General features: G+C 36.5%; 1 protein-coding gene across 6 annotated transcripts in view; it reads left to right on the plus strand.

Moving 5' to 3' along the window:
- Positions 1–15,114: 15,114 nt before the first annotated feature.
- Prkd1 (protein kinase D1) overlaps positions 15,115–23,129 on the plus strand; it is a 304,195-nt gene continuing 296,180 nt past the window's right edge. For 3 of the 6 annotated variants that reach the window (XR_013439051.1, XR_013439049.1, XR_013439050.1), the window contains exon 1: positions 15,115–15,747. Coding sequence is in view for 3 of the 6 variants with exons in the window: in XM_078050270.1 (XP_077906396.1) it covers positions 15,484–15,747 (264 nt within the window). In the remaining 3 variants the exon portion in view is untranslated. The remainder of the gene's footprint in view (positions 15,748–23,129) is intronic. The other 3 variants (XM_078050270.1, XM_078050268.1, XM_078050269.1) reach the window with 3 other exon arrangements.

Genomic DNA, 23,129 nt, shown 5'->3' on the forward strand with positions numbered 1-23,129 from the left:
CCTAAGCAACAGTGAAGCACTGACTAAATATAAAACTAAGAGAATTTAAATGTAGTCAGTAGACTTGCGCAAAAGAACTGTTCAAGAATTCAGATAGAAGGGAAATGTTACCACAAGGAAACGTGAAACATTAATAATGGAATTCATGGAGGAGTTACATAGTGGCTGAAGATAAGGGACAATAAGAGAGTTGTGCCACATGGAATCATAGACCAGTGGTCCAGAAGATAAAAATGTGGAACTATGAGGAAGGGGTAGGCTTTAGGGATTGGCCAGCAGTTTTTGAAGCTAAGAATATAAGCAAAGAAGAGAAGTGGGGAGTATACGACTTTTGTCTTTTGCACCTATATGTATGCTTATTGTATTTCAGTTCTTTTACATTTGTTGACATTTGTTTTCTGGCCAAATAGATGGTATAACTTGGTAGAGACTTTATGAGTATTTGAGAAAAAAAAAGGTATTCTTCTTTCTCTGGATGGAATGTTCTATAATTGTAAATTTGATATTGATTGACGGTATTGTTAATTTCTTCTATATACCTGTTGATTTTCTGAATAGTACTTCTAACAGTTGTTAAGAAGGGGATGTAGACATTGCCAACCCTTAGTGTGAGTTTGTTTCTCCTTTCATATCTGTCAGTTGTATATTTCACAACTCAGTTGTTGGAGGCATGTATTTCTAGGATTGCTATAATTTGGTAGATTGATCATTTTATTGTATTATATTATTCAGTATTCATCACTGTGACCCAAATACCTGAAAAGAACAATTTAGGGAAGAAAAGTTAATTTGGGTTCATAGTCTCAGAGGTTCAGTCCACGAGCTCAGATGACTCCATTGGTCTGGGCCCTAAGGTAAGGCAGAACTTTGTGGCAGAATAAAGCAGCTCACCTCATGGTAGCCAGAAAGTAGGGTGGGAGAGGTCATAGACAAAATATATAATCCTCAAAGCTCAACCCTTGTGATCTAATTTTTCTAGCCACACATCAAGTGTCTACAGTTAATTCATTCAAATTATCAATCCGTCAAATGGATTAATCTAATGATTAAGCTACAGCACTCATGATCTGATCATATCACTTCCTGCATTAACACATAACATTTACCCCTAGACCCCAAACGTCACATTCATCTCTCAATGCAAAATGCATTTAGTTCCTCTCCAAGAGTAAGACTACAGGGGAAGTCTACAAGAGTAAGACTACAGTAAGACTACAGTTAAGACTACAGGGGTAGTCTTAACAGTTCTAGGATAGCTCAAAAGTTCAAGTCCAAAGACTCCTCTGAAACTTGAGACAAACTCTTTGCTGTGAGCCTCTATAAAGATCAGAACCAAGTTAAGTATATCCAGTATACAATGGCAGAGAATAAGCATGACCCTGCCCAAAAGGAAGACTAGTGGCATAGAAAGAAGAGATGGTACCAAAACAAGACCTAAGCCCAGCTGAGCAAACAAGTCCCATAGCTCCACATCCAGAATCTGGGCCACACAGCAGCAAAATATGATCAGCAAAGGTCTTGGGAATCCCTGAACCTTTGACCTCGCTGGTCACAGCCCATATGGCCTCTCTCTCAAACTGGCTCTGTCTGCAACCAGCAGCTTTCCTTGGCAGACTTTCCATGTTACTGGTGTCTCTTAATCCCTGGGGTCTCCGTTGCAGTTTTGGATTCACCTTCACAGTTTTATTCATTGCTCTTTAAATAGTAGCCTGCAGGGATTTTGACCCTAACACACTTTGACTGGCCCCCCAGACCTTACTTTGAAATCTTGATGGAAGTCTCCATGAACCTAGTTCCGGCATACTGCATTCCTGCAGAGCCAGTACCATGTGAATGATGCCAAGATCTGCTACCAGCTTGAGCAGTAGCCTGGTCCCCTTGAACCATGACTACAGCAGCCTTTTAATGCTGTTGTAGCTGAAAACAGTGAAATGAATTCTTCCTAGGCCCCTTTGTCTAGCATGTATAAGGCCCTGGGTTCAATTCACAGCCCTAGGGCAGGGGGTTGGGGATAGGTGGGTAAATTTAGAGATTAGGCTCAGAAGGTATAGCTTTTGTTTGACTAATACAGTATAGGTGTGTGTTTGTGTGTCTGTGTCTGTTCCTGTGGGAGCATGTATGTATGTGTGTATTTTAGATACATTGTTCAAAAAAAGCTATCCTTCCCCAGCTCATTTCTAGGCTATGGGCTGCAAAAGTGCTCCATGGATGAGTTTAACAGAGTGCCTAAGATCATGGGTTGGTGAGATGTCTTACTGACATAATATGGAGATGAACAAAGACAACTTTTATAGACCAAATGTAATTGTTTGCCTAATGATTTTGAAAACTAGATTAATTTATAAAACTATTTTATCAGTTGCATCATTATTTAGTACAGTGTATGCCTTTGTAAGTTTGAAGATAAGGTTTAGCTTGTTAAAATTAAAAATTTCCTTTTAACATAGTTATACTAGGTTTAAAAATTAGTTTTACATATCTTTATTCCATCATCTTCTAAACCACATACTTATAATTTTAAAGCATTGTACATACGTATTAAAAGACTGTACTGCCCCTAAATTTCTATCCAGTTAACAGAGAACCAATAAGATTTGTGATTGAAAAATGGAAAGAAGCAAACCAAATATATTATGATTTCGTTGACATTGATATTTCATCAATTTAATTAATTTTTCTGTTACAATAAAATACAGTAAAATGTATGTAATTTTCTGTCACTTTCCAAATACAGCATACATCAATGCTCACATCACTGCTTTAATTCTGATAGCAGAACTGTTGCTTTCCTAAAGTGTCAAGTCTGATTTCCATATTCAACTTAAAAATTTATGAAATATCTTATTCATTGAAAATGATTTTAAAGAAATTATGTCAAATAAATGTACTTCACCATTATGATTTCCTTGAAATTTATTTTTTAAATTATTTTAAAAATCTCTAGATAAAATTGTTGTTAGCAGATTTTTTTTCTGCAACTGAGTTTCTAAATCTTTACTTAAATTTGTGAGCATATTTTCTGATCTAGTAATAGTGAAATTCTTCACATTTTTAAATGAGTTTCAGCAAAGACAGAGAAAGTAAATGTTCAATGATGGTGATGACAAGCAGTATTCTAGAACACTCTGAAGTCATCCCAAATGATGTTTCTGAAGAAAATTTAATGACTCTGGAAAAATGCTTTTCTATATTAAGTTTAAAAATCAGAATAAAATAAATAACTTTTTCAATATGATTCCACATGTGCATACATATGGAAAAAAAGAAGGTTAATTATAAAGTCTTAGGAGAGTATAATTTTCAGTTTTTATTTAGACTTGATTTTTCCCAAACTTTCTAAATTAAAATATATTAGTTTGATAATCAGAAAAATATCTCTTATTACAAAATGGAAGTGCAGCTGAAAAGATTTTTTTGGAAGTTGTGCCATTTCATGATGCCTTGCATTTCTTTGAGGCATTTTAGCTTCAAGTCTTTGACTCATTTAGTTAATAATTTCTGAAATATTACCAGTAATAGCAAAATATAATAATTGATTCTGGAGACACTTAAAGAGAGGTATGTGGAGATTATTACAAAGTATTTCTCACAGGCATAGATAGCAAGTAAAATCAATGCATTTTTTTCAATTTTAAAGCGCTGAATATAAGTATTAAAAGAGCCAAAGTAATAGCCATAAGAAAATGCTATAAGCATATCTATATAGGGAAGCTAACTACGTCAAGTTAGGCATCCTGAGTCGAACTGAATATTAGAAACAGAATTTAGCTGAAGCTCATAACTTAATCCCACAGGAAATATCTATCTGCTATAAAGTTGGTTTCTATGACCTGAGCTTTTGAACAGGGTGGATATAAAAGACTGTCATCTTGGAAAAAAAAATGTCTTTAAGTTTTTCAGCTTCAAACTATAATCGAACAGTTTTATTTAAAAAAAAGCATATTAATGAATATTTGCTTTATTCTTACGCTGAGGGACACTTGTACAAAGGTGAATAAAACAAGGATCTGGTCCTCAGGAAGGCCAAAGTGTAAATCAAATATGTTTTTATATATCGTTAAATATTGGACACCTGTGATAATTTCATCTAAAATTTTTATTTAAAATCAGAAAATGGGAATCAGAAAAAAACATTGTTTTCTTTTTTACATTTTTGCTTTCAGGAAGTTTAGAACATTGTAACATTGGTAATCATTGATAATCATGTATATTGTTCCAAATATTTGTGCTTATTTATTGTGATAAAAAATTCTATTCATTAGAACAGCTTTATGGTTTTTGAAACACAAATGATAAATTATAAATTAAAACCACATAAATAAATGTAATCATTTAATTAAGTACTTTATAATTTTATACAAAAACAAAATTTATTTAGTAACAGATATAAACATTAAAATAAACCTTCATCAATGGTAACTTGTTTTAATTCTACAGAGTAACAGGTATTTCAATGTCAAATTTTTTAACAAAAATTCGACTTGCAAGATCAGATCTAGATGAATATGTATTAAGATAAAGAGAAGATGAAGATGTTGGGCATTGATAGGACTGCTTGAGTGCATGAACAACAAGCATTCTAATCCTACTATCTACACTTGTCAATTTTGACAAACAGCAAAGTACAAAGGTGAAGATACTCTAGAATGCTTTTCTCTCATCTAAAAGAGTAAGAAAATCAAATAGCTCTTGTTTGCAATATATTCTGAAACAAATGTAAAATTCATCTTTTTTCTTTTTTAGGTTTAGGAGGGCTTTAGTTCTCATGGACTGGATGATTAAGCAATTCAACACAACAAAATACAGTTATAAAAATGTATGTTATTATATGTGTATACACACACACACACACACATATATAGAGAGAGAAAAAAAAGCAAGAGAGAGTTTATATAGTTAAAATAAATAGAAAATAAATTACTTATGGCTATATGGGACAAAGATTTTTATTCATAAAATATGAGATCAAATATAAAATAAATTCATACTTTAAAATAAAGGACAAAGGTGATATTCTATGTATACAATATTTTACTTTTTAGGACTATATGTTTGAGGATAGGAATTACTAAAGAAAAATAGAATGATGATTAACTACTTCAACTCCATATGAATGACCTCATTCAAATTAGTCAGCTTTTATCCTAGTGGAATGCACATTTTATAGTAATAAGTGAGTTTTAGGGGAAAAAATGCCATTTAAAATTTTTCTAAGCCAAGAAAAGCAAATTATTTTCTCTTAAGCCATTAAAAACTATTTTTCCTGGTTATGTCAGTAAAAAATAAATCTGCCAGATTCTTTCCCTTAATATTTTTCATTTTCCAAATGAAGCATCAGAAACCACACACAAGAAATTTCAGCTCAAAAATATTATTTTCCAGGAAGGGGCCCAAAAAGTAACTTTGGATTAATTGTACTTTCTTTATTTTCTGTTATTATGTTTCCAAAATTTAGTCATTGTTTTAAAAATGTATCGAAGAAAAGAATGTAAAGTTTCACAGAATAACATGTACAAAGAGAATTAACTAGGTTATAGAGGGGATACATATTCATATGGAAAATGTTTGGCTATGACACAGGCCTAGTAATAAAGGAGAAAAAGTTTGTATTCCTGTAACCAATGGGTCTTGAAAACAGGATTAGAAGAATTGCATTTTATAAAACATAAAGGTGCTGTTGTTAATGGTTTCTGAATTGAATGCTGAATTGACTTATTAAAAGTTAATGTGCACAAAGTTGGCAACTATAAACAATAACCTTCAGAATATATTGAAGTTGAAGGAAAAAGTGTTAAAGTGGTGATTTCATTCCATTTTCCATAGGGAGTCCAAACATATTTTATATTTTTCAGACCACAGATTTTATTTCTTATTGGAACAGCAGAGTCAAGATGGAATGATGTTTAGGGAATCAAATCAAAACAACAACAAAAAATGTTATGGAAAAATGTAGATCTTTCACATGTAAACAGAAAGTATTCAGTTAAAAGCTTTAACTTATTTATTTATTTTTGTGGTACTGGGAATTGAACCCATAGCCTCACTCATACTAAGCAAGTGCTTTACCACTGAGCTACCTCCCCTGCTAAGCTTTAACATTTTGAATAAAAGAATTTATGGAGGAGTTTAAAAATTAGAAAAATATAGGTTAAAGAACGCTTTAAAACTTCAAACTAACACTGGAAGACAGGTGTATTTCTTCAGCCTATGATGCATATAAAAGTAAAAAAAAAAAAAGTACTCCAATAGTTGAGACGTTTGCCTTTTTGGAAAGGAAAATGGGCCTAGAAAGCAATACATATGCTCAGATGGCCAGTAGATTGCCAAAATAATAAGAAAAGTATAAATAGATATAAAAACCATCAGTTGATATTTATCAGATTTCAGATTAGGGAATGCTTTGTTAATAAATATAAACAAGGAAAACTAATATTCATAAGCAGCTTAAAAGACATTACCCCATAAAATTAAAAGATGATTGATCAAAAGCATTTGCCTTTATACATAACAACCTGTATTCATTAATAAGAGAAAAAGAATAATTCAATATTAAACATTTAAGGAACTTGGAAGATTCAAACAAGAAATCATACAAGTAATCAATAAGCATATGAAAATTTCAATTTTTCTAATTATTAATCATTAGGGGCCAGGGTGTTTAAAAACAGTATACTGGCATATAACTAGAAGAGTTTTTTCTAGAGATCAGTTTGTCAAAATACTAAACAAAGCTTGACAATATTCGTACTTTTCTCCTTAAAAGGTTTAACTTTCAGAATTTACATGAAGCAATTAATAACTCTTTTTTAAGAATATTCTCTGCAATTTTACCAAATCAAACACTGACAATGACCTCAGTTAGGGAGAATAATGTGCAATGCAATCATTGAACTAAAAACTATTGGGTTCTAGATGTATAGTGGGGTCTGACAATTTTTCTTAGTCTATGCTAGTAATCTTTAATAAACAAAGGTAAGTATGTATTATTTACTACTGTTCCATATCTACCTTGTTTTATAATCATTTTTAAAAGATTTTTAAAAACAATTATACTAAAAGTATACAATTATACTAAAAAATTGCTCTCCAATTAGTGACATCCAAATAGTATTCATGCCTGCTTTCTAAGAAGTGCTCTCTTAATATAAATCTTTAAAATGTTGAAGAGAGAAGCAAGAGAGGCAACCATCACTGCTTGCATTCAGGTGGACATCACTACATTAACAGAGACTCTTTACGTGCTTGTTTTGTACAGTACTTGGTTTGTTCTAGAAAAGTCTCAAGGAAGCGTAATGCTTTGCATATCAATGATGGCAATTTTCAATAATTTACTCTCATCCAATAAATGATTGTTTTTTAGTTTGACAGTTAGATACCAAAAAGATTGTCCATTTTGGCTGGAATTCAATTAAACCCACATGTATATAATATTCTTCAACTTGAAGTTAGAAAAGCAAGAAAAATAGCAATGTTTGTTTTGATGAACTCATATTTTCTTTTAATTCATAATTATTTGTGAACCATTGTTTAAATAATATGATCTAGAATTTCACTGATCATTAATTCTAAACTCATTGGTGTATATATATGTTTTCCTTTCTTTTGGGATTTTTGAAAATTAGAACATTTGTTTCTCTCCAGTTGAATAGAATACTAAGAATATGATATTAGTAATACATCTATCAGTTCAATCTCGGAAAGCAATCATTTGAATGCACATCCCTTCTCTATATAATTTCTATCTTCTCACTTATTTTGAACTTCAGTTTCTTTGTAATTATTCTTTTTCTTCCTTGAGAAAGAAGCAATATGGTTACTTTGCTATCTCTCATTTTAACATTACAATAAGTGGTGTGGATGGCAGAAATGACACTTGGACTAATATGGTTTATAACAGCTACTACTTTGGAGATAACCAATATGTGACAGATTTTTTTTTTTCTTTGATATAGCAGGCTTTGAACCCAGGGGCACTTTACTGCTGAGTTACATTCCTAGCCCTTTTTTAAAAATATATTTTTTAAGTTGTAGATGGACACAATACTTTTATTTTGTTTATTTATTTTTATGTGGTGCTGAGGATCGAACCCAGGGCTTCACATATGTGAGGCAAGCACTGTGCTGAGCCACAATCCCAGCCCCACATTTCCAGCCCTTTTTCTTTTACTTTGAGATACAGTTTTACCAAATTACTGAGGTTGACCTCCTGCATTAGCCTCTCCAATAGCTGGAATTACATGTGTGTGCCACCATGCCCAGCTCTTCATGCTTTTATATTCAATAAATAATTTAATGTTTATAGTACTTCAAGTAGTATACTTTTAAAAATTTTTTTTTACCATTGGGGTAACTGAAGCTTCAGTCACAATTAGTGAAATTGTAATTGTCTCTCCTCAGACACATATTACTAATAAGTGGCAGATACAAAATAAAATCTAAATTAGCGTTTCCTCAAAACTCACTTGCATTCCATCACACCAAAGGGTTTCAGATTTCTTGTTAGCAATGATAACTTTCATTTTCAAATCAGATGAAATTAGTGTCATGAGCCCTCAGTCCTTCATTAAAAGAAGTTTATAAACCCTGTTCTATAACGTGTCATGTCCTAAGAACATCATTAACATATAAAATGGATATATAGAATATAGTTAATTGATTTTAGTTTATAATAACTGTTGTTTTTATTTACTCTTGCTCCTAAATTTATGCCTGATTTTATTCATTTCTCTTATAGACCTATATCCATTCAGAACTTACAGTGTAGTTACACTGGTTTCCAAGTTTATTTCCTAAGTGGTTCATTTGTGATTTTATTGTTGGAAGCTTGTCTTGAAGGGTCTTCTGTCCTTTTTGGTGTCTCAGATTCTAACATCAAATATATCTTATCTTTGAATTTTTTCAGTCTGCTTAAAGAAAATAATCAATTTTTCTTCCTGGTAAAAAATTAAATTCACAGGTTTACTGTTTTTGCCTTTTCATTTTCCATGAAATTAACAGCAACATAACATTTTGTCACACAATCAGGTTTTAACACAAGATTTTTGGCAGATGTTTGTATCATTGATGGCTCCATTAGGATCTTATTATTCTTTTGTGCCAATTTAGTGCCATTATCCTTACCTAACTGGGATTGAAAAGTGATTATATATAAATCATATAAACAAACAACAATAAAAACGTATATCACATACATTATCCATCCATCCACCCATCCATCCATCTATCCATCTTTAGCCTGCATACAACTTCCAGTGCTCAGCAGCACCAAAAGGAAGGATATCCTAGAACCATACTTTCTCCTTCAAATTTCTGATTTTCACATTGGTATGTAATTTCTCTAATCCTCAATATCTTAACCCACTTTCCCCCTATTGTCCCAGGTGTGGGATACCTATAAACATTTAACTGTATCTAATAATATGATTATATGATAAGAATATAATTATAATATATTAACTAATGTAATAATATACCTAAGCTCTAGATTATGATTTCCAACCTATTGTGATGCACCTGTGTCAATTTTGTTGCAATATCAACAGAATTGATATTGCAGAAAACTGTAAAATGTTTGGATTGAGAATATGATCCTTTTAGCACAGAATTGCAAATTTTTAAATCTACTTTCCTTTCTTTGCTGCCTGTTTAATTTGGACAAAGAATGTAGTGCTCCTAGATTGATTCCCACTTAAGTCAGATTATTTTCAACCAGGTTTCTGATTGTTGATTGTAAATTACTGTCTGGAAACTTCTGAAATTATCTGAACATACAACTCTCTTTTGAAGAATATCCAGCAGGATTAGTATTCATCTTTGGAAGTTGTTGTAAGTACCTCTGCAAATGCTAATCATCTATGTGAAATCTTGATTAAGGTATTGGCCATTCTCTCTAAAATGGTGTTCTCAGTCATTTCCAAAATATCATTATTCCAGTAATGTTAGTAATGATTCAAAAAATGAAACCTCATTTAATGAATATACAGTAATTTATATAAGTGTATTAACTCTTTTATATAGTAATTTATATAAGCAACTATTTGCTTTCTATATTCTCTTTCCTTTTCCAAAGTGAAAATATTCAGAAAGGAATGAAACTATTGATGTTTTCCCAAATTCTTAAAGTTTTCTATTTAATTTTGAAGTTTTTTCTAGTGATACATGCCAGTTTCTTTGAGGTATTGTCTATTGTTTATTTCCTTATCATTCAGTAAAAACTAAGCAGCAGTCAGGCTCGGTGGTGCACACCTGTAATCTCAGTGGCTTGGTAGGCTGAGACAGGATCCTGGGTTCAATTCCAACCTCAGCAACAGTGAGGCGCTGAGCAACTCAGTGAGACCCTGTCTCTAAATAAAATAAATAGGGTTGGGGATGTGGCTCAGTGGTTGAGTGCCCCTGAGTTCAATCCCTGGTACCCACCGCCCTCCCCCCCCAAAAAAAAAATAAAGAAAAAAAATTAAGTAGCAGTTGACAAACTGTTGGTTCTCAGGTGCCTTAAGAAATTGCAATAACCAACCCAGAGGGAATTTTCTGCTTGTTATGGGAACTCCAGTTTAAGATTTTCTTCTTCTTTTTTCTCTTTATTCACTCTTTTTCATTCCATAATATTTCAGCTTCTTAATTTTTAAGAAATTCTCTAGGGTTTTTTCCTTCTATCCTCTTTCCTTCTCAATTATTTATAACATTCTGTACCAAACACCGTTCATAGTATTGATACAGCATAAGAAAGAGTTATTAACAATTTGTTTTTTCTTTCTAAAATAGAACACCTAACTTCCTGTAAGTCTCATATAACTGTGAGTCCCTAAGCCTTCTCTTCCTAGAGATCGCATGTAATTTAACTTTAAAATGACTTCCCACATTAATGATTTCCAGAAACATTTCTGACCCAGTTTTGTTTCTTGAACATTGGATTCATATATCCAGCTCTAGTTATTCCTTCTAGTTGAAAGTCTAGTGGCATATCAAACTTGGTATGCACAATGCAGAAATCTTATTTTTCCCCAACCCTATTTCTTCCCTATTTCTTTCTCATGTTGAAAAACCAGCCTCTACCTCAAAGCAAAGCCTGTCCAAGGAAGGGACATGACCTTTGTCCTTGGAAAGACCCACAGAGCACTCCTAGGCACATTCCCACCCTGCTAAGTTGTTTATCTACAAATAACAGGAGAGATCTGCTGCGCCAGGTGTCCCTGACTCAGTCAGGCTAGGTGGGGATCCATAGCAACCCCCCAGCAGCCACCAATCAGCATGAGACAGGGAAATACCTGGGATGCCAGATGACCCTCCCAGTAGTTTACAGTGGTTGATAACGTGTTGGGAAACCATATAGTTCAGCATGAACACCCCTTTTGGCTTAAACCAATCAGTTCAAACGAATCCCCCTCTTGTAGTAACCAATCACCCCTACCCAACTTGTTCCCGCCAGTGAATGTGCTAATCATGTTTTAGAGTTGTTATTTGATTTTCCTGCAGTGTGTGATGATTTGTTAAGAGATGCTATGATGTATGTGAAGTCCCTGCCTTCCCCAAAGAGTATAAAACTGCTGCAAACCCTGGGCTCAGGGCCTCTCAGCATCACCAGTTGCTGTGTGTGCGCCCGGAGGACTGAGCTAGCTTGCAATAAACACCTCTTTGCTGCTTACATCAATCTTGGGTCTCTGGTGGTCTTTTGGGGGTCCTGAATTCGAGCATAACAGTGTCTCAATTATTGGTACCATCATCAGGCTAACTTCTCAAAAACTTAAGTGTTTTCCATGACATTCCTGTTCTCTCACTGCTTATGAGCCTCTGATTCATTAGCAAAACCTTTGGTTCTGCTTCCAAATTAGATGCTATACCTTTCCATTTCTTAGAATCTTTACTGCAACTATAGCAGTCTATAGTAATCCTTTAGAGTGAACAACACCAATAGTCCTACCCAGTGTACTCTTTTATTTTTACTCTGGTAATCTGTTTTCTACACAGCAGCCAGAAAGTGATCTTTTAAAACATGCCAATTGAATCAGATCTCTCCCTGGTTAAAAACCTTCCAGTGGTTTAGCAGTGCAGTGAGAATAATAAAAACTATTTACCATAGCTTTAAACACCCTTGGTGATCTGGCTTCTATCAGTTCTCTGGCCACTTTTCATCCACTGGCCCCTCTTTCCCTGTGCCTTGAAAATACCAAGTACATTCCTGTGTTAGGTCTTTGCCTGTTGTGAGAATGCTATCACCCTAGAGCTTCTTAAAGCTAGTTTCTATCAACCAGGTTTTGATTCATATGTAAATGTTCCAGTGAAACCTCTCCTGAACCACTGGCCAAAGCAGTGACCCTTTCTTTCTCCACCATCCTGCCCATATTCACTCACTTTATCATTGCATTATCATTATTCCTTGCAATAATAACTCAGAGATAATTTTATTTGTATAATTACTTTTTCTATTCAATGTAATTTGTTAAAGCAATAACCTTGTCTTCTTTGCAGAGGCACAACTGGTGTCAGCACAGTCTGGCACAGAGAAATCCTCAATGGATAGTTCTGATATTGATACTGCCGGTTATAGTTATGAGTTCTGCTTCCTAACATGTTGAAGTTTGAACATTAGAGAAGCACGCCAAGGCAAGCATATAAATCAGGGTTTATTTTAAAAAGGGATAACAAATACTTCTCCCAGGAGGGAAAAGGGGGCCATAGCTGGTATCCTCGTTTCCTGAGAAGCGAGGTATTCTGCCCTTTTTATATGTTCTAGGATTCCTTTGTTCTCCTGACCACTTCCCCTTATCTCTCTCCTTCCTGTATATGTGACTAAGCCTAAGAAATGCTCTGTGGGATGGCCAAAAGGTAGAAAACAGGTGGGCTGAAGGGGGAAGGGCAGGAAGGAGCAGCCCAGGACACATTAATTAACAACCTTATAGCTCCTTGTAGGGAGGGGCAATTCCTGGGACAGGTTACCTTAGCCACAGGTTGAAGCTGGGGCAGGTTCTTGATAAGGGTGGAAGAAGGGCTCTGAAGGAATTTACCTTTCCATCCCTCAGGGGATAGTCTCCAACTTCCTGGACTCACCAAAAATTGGCCTCCTTGACCCAACCTGACTCAATTTACCTATCTATACTGACTGCCTGTCTAATTCTGGCTTCAATATCTACAAAATATGAGTATCTCCAGCCTTCCTATGTCTCAGATGAAATTTTGTAAATACTTTTTAAATGTACCTGTAAACTTTTGTCTTAGTAACAGAAAATTGCAGAATAGAGACTTCTGCCAATTTTGAAAGAAATGAAATATATTTCTGAAATTCACACACACACACACACACACACACACACACACACCCTAGAGAATTCAGAAGGACATGCAGCAAGAATAATTCCACCATTCTTTTAGGTTCACTGATTCTAGTAAATTAGCAAAAGTACCATGAATGAAGAGGACCACCTTACAAATAATCAAGTAGGGAAAATGCCAACAGATATACACCTTATCAAATCATAGATTCCAACGAGTAAATTCAAAGCTCTTCTATAGCAGTGAGTGACATAAAGTAGTTGTAGACATCAAGATTCCATTACTGTCTCAACACAACTCAAGTGAATTTAAAATACCCTTCAATATCTTGGGCTAGAATTGAAATCAGAATCAGATAGGCAGTCTACACAGTCTACACAGGAAGAAGAGGTAAGGGAAAGAGAGCAGGAGAACAAAGGAAGCCTAGCACATATATAAAAAAGGCAGAACACCTCCCTTCTGGGGATACCAGGATACCAGCTATGGCCCCCTTCTCCCTCCAGGGAGAAGTCTATGTTACCCCTTTTTAAATAAACCCTGCTTTATATGGTTGCCTTGACGTGCTTCTCTAATGTTCAAACTTCAACATGGGAGGGAACAAAACAGGCTGGTATTAGAACCAGAGTTCAAGACCAAAAAATAAAGCAGAACAAAATAAAATGTAACCAACTACAAATGACAATACACCCAATAGTTTGCTTAGGTGTTTGTGAGTGCTTGTGTAAGTAAGCAGAAGCACCAGGGAAGTAGCAAAGTGAGAGGCAGGACCTGCAACTTAGTCTGCACAATGAAATATGGAGCTCCTTCTTCAAACCTATTAAGAATTCCAAAACAGCCACAGCAGACTATATCACAGGACTAAATTAAAGGTGGCCTTTGTGAAATCTGGACCCTGTGCACCCATGAAGACTATCCTGATGCCTGGACGGGATTGGAATTCAGCCCCAGGGCCTGGGAAGCACACTTTGCTCTGTGCCACCAAACAGTCACCACCAACACTTTTGAATAATGGCACAACACTTTTGAATAATGCTGGGATGGAGCTGGGAGCACCACTCCTATAAAGCGGACTTTAGACTAGTGAAGGAGAAAAACAAACGGTTTCTGAGACTCCAAAATAGAAGCTCTGGACGTAAAGAATCAAGTAAAGGGAAAGAGGCCACTACATCCGATCTTTCTCTTGCCAGTCCTTATGGAGACTATGGCTTTTCTAAGAGTCCATCTCCCGATTCAGCTACTTATGTGTGCCTTAGGAGTTGGGTGGTGCAAGTGAGGATTGAGTGTAGGGGTGTGTGTGTGGGGGGGTGGGGGGATTGTTTAATTGATTGAAATACATTATCATGGACTGGTTTCCTACTCTTACAGAAAAAAACTGTAAGTGGGATGTAATTGGGTTCCGGATGACCCGCTCTTTTCATCCTCCCTTTACCCTCTAAAGATAAGGTACTGGAGGGACTACTGGGCTCAGCATTCTTGAGTGCATCAAAAGTCACCTCACTTGTAGAAGTGCGTAGTCCTGGAACACTTAGAAGAAGTGGCGGGGTCTACAAGGATTGGGGAGTTTGCAGCCTCGGGACGGGTCACTGGAGGTGCGCCGGGTCCGCAGACCGGGCAGCGGGGCCCACGGAGATCAGAGGCCCGCGGGAAGCGATCGACAACGCCCGACGCCGAGGCGGCTCTGAGCCCTGCCACTGCGTCCTGCCCGGCACGCAGAGAATCAGGGCCCCGGAACTGCGGGCTGAGGGGGCAGTGGCTCCGCACCCACCCGGTGGCCACTGCGGCCGCCGCTGCTCCTGCGGCTGCGGCGCCTGCCGGGTGGTGGCTCCACAGTGCCCGCCCCCAGAGCCCCTTCTCCGCCCCTCGCGCCCCTTCCCCGCCCCCGTCCGGCGCCCAGGCCGAGCTGACCCGTCGCCCCGTCTCTCAGAGCGCGCCGCGGCGGCTGCTCCTCGGCGGCGGCGGCGGAGCCTCCCTGGCGCGGCGGCCGCGCTCCCGGAGGCTCAGTCCTCTCGCCTCGGCCATTTTCCCTCTTCTCCCTCCCCTCCCGCGCCTCATCCCCTCGCCCTCCCCCCGCGCGGGGACTTTTCCGGAAAGTTTTTATTTTCCGTCTCGGCTCTCGGAGAAAGAAGCTCCTGGCTCGGCTGCTCCAAAACTTTTCGGCTGCTGCGCCGCCGGCCCCCGCCCTCGGCTGCTCGGCCCTGCGTCCCGCCCCACCAAGCCATGAGCGCCCCTCCGCTGCTGCGGCCGCCCAGCCCGCTACTGCCTGTGGCGGCGGCCGCAGCGGCTACCGCCGCAGCTCTGGTCCCGGGGTCGGGGCCGGGGCCGGCGCCGTTCCTGACTACTGTATCGGCTTCGGCCGGGGGCATCTCGTTCCATCTGCAGATCGGCCTGAGCCGGGAGCCTGTGCTGTTGCTGCAGGACTCGTCCGGGGACTACAGCCTGGCGCACGTCCGCGAGATGGCTTGCTCCATCGTGGACCAGAAGGTAAGGAGCCGGGCGCCTCCCCGCCGCGCAGGGGGCGCTTCCCTGCTGGCCGTCCCTGGCCGCGCCAACTTTCTGGCTCCGGTGAATCCTGGAGCCATCCTCGCCTGCGCTCTGGAAGAGTCTGGCACCGGCCGGGGTTGGACGCCCTCACCCCGAGGCAGTGTACTCCCTGTTGCTCAGTCTTCCCCTAGTTCCATTTTTTTTTTTTTAAAAACAGTCCGATTGCTCTCCCGCCTGCATCCTCTTCACCCATTTCCATCCCTCATGTGGCATTTCCAGGCATCCTGCCCTTTTCTTCTCATGCCCCTCCTTAAACTCGAGGCTTCCCGTCTCTTCCCTCTCTTCCCTCTGGACCCTGGACCAGCGCATTCCTGGCGCCGGAATCCTCTTTCCTGCAACTGAGTTCCCCTGGGACAAACTCAGCAGGATTTCAGCACCACTCCCTTCCACTCCAGACCCCTCTCCCAGCTCAAATTGATGCTGAGGAGTTCCTGGAATGACCCGGAGGCAAGGAATTTCTCACCTGTCAATTCAGCTTTTAAAAAAGGGTGATTGACACGAACAGCTGTGAAAATAACTGACTAGACCACAACACCTAAGTCCTTGTCTTTTACTCCCACTTCTATGTAAGCATGGAAACAAATTTTCCAACAATAAAACCTGAAAGTTACAGCCTTCCTGTTTTTCATTACCTGGGGCACTGATAGGGACACTGAAGTGGTGGGGGTGATGACCAGGGGAATCCAATGCTGGCTGTGTTCTTAAGTTTGATGTTGTGGGACTCTGGACAGCAGCCACCAAAGGTAGGTTGAAAAGGAGCCATTATCCGTGGCTAGGCCACCCTGGAGGAGACTCAATAAGCCCACCAATGTTTACAGTGCAATTTTAATTTCACGTTATCTCCATAACCATCCAGAGGGATGTAGCAAGGGAAGAGGCGTGAGGTGGTGAGGGAGAGGAGGCCAAGGAGTCAGTCATCTTAAACAGCCAGCGTTTTGAGGATGGAGACAGAAGTCTCTAAAGGTTCTCAACTTAAACCCTGCAGGACTGGCTAGTACTTACCTTTTATTGGTCACTCAAATAATCATGAGTTAGTTTCTCTAAAGTCTTTGGAACAGAGTTTGCTAAATCTAAGGGCTGTGGTTTGAGGCATTAAACACAGTGATCTTAGGAAAAAACCCCAGGGAAAAATCACCAATCTAGGAAATTGTGAAAGTTCTGGAAGCCAGACAATAAATGCCAGAAATTTTTGTTTATTGAAATGAATGATATTTTATATTACAGGTAACTAAATTATTTGTGACTTCCACGAAAGTGACCAATTTTGTCTAATGCTTGTACAAGTCATATTCTGTTCCTCCTCATCAGTGTTATTGAATGTTTTGGGTAAACAAGATCACTCTCCTAGGCACTTCTTTAAAGGAAATTTCAGCATAAAACAGTCTCCATTAGGATACTAACAAGTTAATTAAAAAGCAGTGCTGGGTAAGCATATGCACAATGTGTAATGAATTTTTTCAAAAAGCTAATGGAATTCTATAAATTTTTAATTTATTTGAATTCTAAAGGAAGTGATGCAGTGTCAGAATTTTCAAAGTGGACAGACTTTGTTTTGACTAGCTTTAAAGTGCACACACACTCAAATGGTCTATCTCTTTCCCCTTGATGGAGTTTAAGATGGGGAGAAACATGCATGGTTCAAGAGGTTTGGGATTGGGGTTTTGGATAGAGAGTGAATTCAGTTGTCTCATTAGCTACTAAGAGGGGTGCTACATGAAGAAAGTGATAGAAGTGCACAAGGAGAGGGGCAGCGAATGACTGGAATGCAGCAGGCTTGTGGCTAGTGAGGAGGATATATTGGGAAAGTTGAATTATGAAAATAAAATGAACTTAATTTCCAGAGAAGTTTCAGTAATCTTCTCATAGAGATATACCAGGGATGTTTGAAAGATGAATTTTCTGTGTGGGGGATGTTTTAGAATGTTAAAAATGTTATGGCACAAAGAAAACTGGAGTCTAGTCATGAGCTAGTTTGAACTTGGGCCAAGACTCTGGGGGAGAGACCCAAAGAAATACTGGAAAGGGAAAATCATCAGCACTGGTGACTGATTTATAAGGGAATTCTTTCCTTTGTATTTTTATTCTAATAGTTCTCTGTCTGCAAAAGTTTGAAAACTTTGCTTTGGATAGCCAGGGTATGGAAGTCACTTTGATTTTTTTTTTTTTTTCAAAGTCATGTCAAAGTTAAGAGTTAGATGTAGAGATGTGAATTTGAGAGTGAATAAATATATACTGGATAGTGGGTCTAGAGAGAGGACTTTGTTAATTATCTGTCTATCTTATCATCCATCATCTATTTCTGAATATATTATCCTAGGCAAAAAGAAGATGAAGAGAGTTGAACATTTTTAATAGTTAGCAGGGATCTCTTTGTCACATCAGGAATGGCAGAGATTGTTAGTGTGGAGTAAAGAAAGTGGGAGGAGTCCCTTTTGTCCTTTGTTTCAGGTTTTCCTGAAGTACCTTTTGAAGACATCAGCAGTGGGGAAGGAAGACAAGAGAGAAAGAAGAAAGGAGAGCAGAGCGAGGTAGAGGAGGTAGGCAGGAGGGAAAGGAGAAGGGGAAGGAGAGATCTGGATGTTCCAGGAGGGAGCTTTAGAGTTTGAAATCATTTACTATTGACTGTGTAGGCTGGAGACGTGTGCTTACAATAGAAGATTCACTTGATTTTCTGGGTCCTTCACATTTATTGTTTTAAAATGTGTTAGAGAGTTTTCATCCACTTTGTTTATGAGCTCCCTAAATACTAAAATAAATCACCCTAGCTTAAAAATTTGGAAGTACTAGCTCATTGTTCAGTTGATTTTGTCAACATTCATGGGACACTTTTGTGGAATGAGTAACTGAGGTGTACAGGGCTGAGTAAGAGAGATACTGTCCCTGAAAAACGCATCTTTTGTTATTGTTATTTAGGATTTATGTTTTTTCTTTATATAATTTTGGAGAGTAACAGACATATGGTTGCACTTGAAAAATTTTGATGGTAATTAAAAAATACTTTTATTTTAAGGTAATGTACCCTAAGTATTAACTGAACTATGAAACTAAAGAATTATTTATCTTTTAATTTAGATGAGCAATCTCTTTTATTTATTGTAACAACATATCTACATATTATGAATTCATTGTTTTGGAAGGTTTGATCCAAGGTTTTATTAATATTATGCTTATTTCTTTACTTCACAACCATGTAACTTTGAGGGCTAGTTGTATATGAGAATAGATATGTATTCTGCTAATTACTGTATATGATAATTTTCTGAAGATTAAAATAACAATAATTGATTTCATTTTGAAACCTTGTTTCTTTATAGTATAAAAGGAACCTTGAATATATAGACTCAGAAGGAATTGTTTTAAAACAAGGAGAAGCAAATGAGCTGCATTCCAAAGGATGAATTCAGTTTCAGAGTATAATATCTACCTATTTAGCCTCAAAAAAGGTGTGTGTGCGTGCACACACACACACACATACACACACACACAAACTGTTTTTAAACAGGCAGTATTAATTTAGGGATGTGTGTTGCAATTTTATGGCTGTCCTTTCCTTTTAGCTTTATCTTATTAGAAAGATAACTAATATTTTCTTCTTGACTTTATTTAAACAGAGTAGTTAACATTTGTGAGACTCCTGGCATATAGTTTCACTTTGGATAGTCATTTTTCTGGCCAAGGAAATTGCAAATGAGATTTTAAGTAAATATAACTATTAAAAGAATAATAAGGTTAGTGCCTTGCTTTGAGAGTAGCATTACTTTGCTTGTAATTGTTTCATTTTCCTAATTGTACATTGTTTTGTGAACAGTTGCAGTTCATTTTAACCCTTATTGTTAATTTTGGCTGCGCTAATTCTACATAGATTAAGAAAGCTGAAAGCAGTTGATTGGTAGACCAACCCAACATCCATGGAACAACAAAATTCTTTTTAATTAATGATGGCCTTTGGGTCTTCGGTGTATGTTTTCATTCTAATTTTATACTTGGCCATATTGTATGTCTATTGACTTTTGATTTAATAATGAAGTATATAGAATTTGTCATTTCATTAAGTGATTCTTAAGTAGTATAATATTCATGTACATTTAAATTTTTTTCCAATATAATAGTATAATAAGATTATATTTTGGTGTTATATAGCATATACTGTATATATATATGTGTATTATACAGGTTGATTATCCCCTATTCAAAATGCTTGGAATTTGGAGTATTTATAAGACATAATGAGATATCTTGGGTGTGAGACCCACATCTAAACACAAAAGTCATTTATGGTTCATATACACCTTATATACAGAGCCTAAAAGTGATTTTATACATTATTTTTAGTGTGTCTACATTCTGATTGTACCAGGTCACATGATGTCAGTCATGGAATTTTCCACTTATAGTGTCACATTGGTGCTCAAAAGGTTTCGTAATTTGGAGCTTTTTGGATTTGATACTCAACCTGTATATTGAATCTATCTATATTGCTTAAGTGTCTCTTTTTTGAAATATATTTTAAGAGCTTGATTATCCAAATACCGGAGTATTACTTTATATTTTGTATAAAGTGGGACCTCATTATATATCTCAAAAATCTAAAAGAGAAACCTGCAAGCCTTTTCTTACAGGTGTATATACTATGTAATAGTTTCACGAGGAGAAGATCCTTTGAGACTCTGAAGTTAAAAGCATTAAGCCTTACAAAGATTGAACTGGGAAAAGTTGGACAATTGACTGTGACAAATACATGAATTAATGTAGGCCTTTAGATTCAGGTTTGAGATAAAGTTGAAAGAATAAAACTACAGTGTGTATGGTGGTGATGGTAGTGATGGAGACTAGAAATTTTTTACTAAAGTTTAAATATCTGTTTCAAAGACCATTCTTGAATAACTGTGCTGTTTGCTGTTTAGTCTCACAAACTCCTTTCAAAACTATTAAGGGAAATTTATGACTTTCTTTTACCAGTTATTATTGCTCTTTTTATTTGGTGAGCTGATTGTACATGTCTTCACTAATTTATGCATGAAAGACTTTAAATGACCTTTTTAGACAATGCAGCAAATTTGTAAGTCTATGACTATATGATCGTAAATTATTTTAGATTACTTGGAGGATTAATGATAATAAGTGTAAAGGTTTATACATACTGCCTGGTAAATACGTGGGTAATAAATGGTATTGTTGACCATCTAAAGCTCCTGTGAAAGACTAGCATATTGGGGGTGGGGTTCTGGTTCAGAAGTAGAGCCCTTGCGTCACATGTGTGAGGCACTGGGTTTGATTCTCAGCACCTCAAATAAATAAATTAACAAAATAGATGTCTATCAACTAAAAAAAATATTTTTAAAACACTAGCGTATTATCTTTGATAACAAAAGAAATGTGCATCTATTATGCTATGTTTATCTCCATATATAATTAAAATTGTAATATTAGGCAGCAATAAGGCCCAAGTGACATTGCCTTTTCTCTGTCCTCCATAACAGGTAAATCTTAGAAGTAGTTGCATTTTGAAACAGCTTCTTGAATCTCAAGCACTCAGAATTCCTTGAGGATTAATCTTATTTACATTGTATTACCAAGTAAAAAGCACTTTTACTAATAAAACTAAAGCATATATATTAAGAAATTGGCGTAACAATCAAGATAGCAGAACTGGATTTATGTTGGATTTGAAGTAGATAAAATGCAATTCCATTGGAGCTAACAAATCACGAGGTTTCTTTGTTTTGTTTTTCTATTTGTTTGCCTTGTTTTTATGTGTTGGGAATAATTAATCTTTTCTGACTTCTGGCAGTCATGCTGGTTAAGATGAAAGATCTAAGCCCAAATGTGAAAATGAAGTTAAAAATATAGGATTTTAAAAAGATATTACTCACCTTTTAATTTCCCCAGCATTACTTTAGAGAAGTTTTGAAAAAGAGCTTTCAGTTTCTTGAATCTTTCCTTAATGTTGGAGCATGTTGGACCCAAACCAAAGAGAAGAAAAGAGTGCATTATTTTTTTTCTTTCTATTGATAGAATTTAGATACAAAGGAAATGATTATTTTACTCTCATTATTCAAAAATTCTTTTTCCTCCATAAGAATATGTGAAAATTTCTCCAGGAATTCTTATGATATTGTCAATCAAATATTTTTGTACTATTAAAAACCAAAAATTATGGCACCACTTGAAGTTATTTGGCAGCAAAAAAACCCATATTATATCTTACTCTTTCTAGTCTCACATAGAAAACAGATAATTAAATATACAAAGTCTTTAATTACATGTTCACCATGGTCATTGTGGAATATCATATAATTTAGAAAGTTAGAAAGGTAAGAATTGATGTAAAAACACCACATCTTCAGAAACAATTATGCCTGTCCAAATTTACAGTTTCCTAAATAGAAGTTTCTTGTAAAGTTGCAAAAGCTTTTATTTGGCTTAAGCCAGAGAGTTGATACAGCAACCTAACAATGTTGGCAAATATGAAGCTTAGATTTTTAAATATGCAATCATGCAGGAATTGTTTAACTTATTTTGGTGAAAAGGAAGAATAAAATTACCCTTCCCTGGTTCATTGGCATGTATTCCGTCTAAAGCACTGATTGATGAGGAACTTGTTGAATTTACTGCTTGTATTTAGGCACAATTTCAAGAATTTCCGAATGCTTCTCTCCTTAATTGTCAGCAGCCACTTTTTTCGCATATATATCATAAAATGATTGAAAAGTATGAATGTGATAATGAAAATATTAGTGAAAAGTATGACTGTGTGTAATAAATTGAATTTTTTATAATCTAAGGCTTGTAGACTAGTGTGTTATCTTGTTAACAAAATATACATATACTTTAATAGCTGGAATTTTGTCCAATGTATTTTGGAAAAAAACTGAAAGTTTTACCCTTCAGTAGTTCAGATGTTTGGAGGTACTGTCACATACATGTGAAATGTTACATCTCGAGACCACTGAAGCTTCCTATTATATGCAAAGTTATCTTAAAGTTTAGTTTGATATTTTCCCTCTTCACTCAATGTCCCTTTATTGCCTCATTTATTACTCATTTGCAGTGATGTAAATAGCTACTGTCATCATGGACATTTTATTTTTCAGTTTATTTGTTTTGTTCCATATCAGTTTTGCTTAGGAATTGACATACTATACAGGTTTTTGAGAAAGTATTGGCATTGTTTCAGGTGATGTCCTTGTGTAATCAGAGACATTGGGGAGGGGAAGAATGGAAAGGGCAGTAAAAAGGTAGAAATAAAGAGTCAAATGGTAAATTGTAAAGGCCAGAAAAATGGAACATTAAAGGATCATCACTTCTTATTTTCAGCCTCT

The sequence above is a fragment of the Ictidomys tridecemlineatus genome, chromosome 5 (assembly GCF_052094955.1).
Source record: "Ictidomys tridecemlineatus isolate mIctTri1 chromosome 5, mIctTri1.hap1, whole genome shotgun sequence".
In the NCBI taxonomy this organism is placed as follows: domain Eukaryota; kingdom Metazoa; phylum Chordata; class Mammalia; order Rodentia; family Sciuridae; genus Ictidomys; species Ictidomys tridecemlineatus.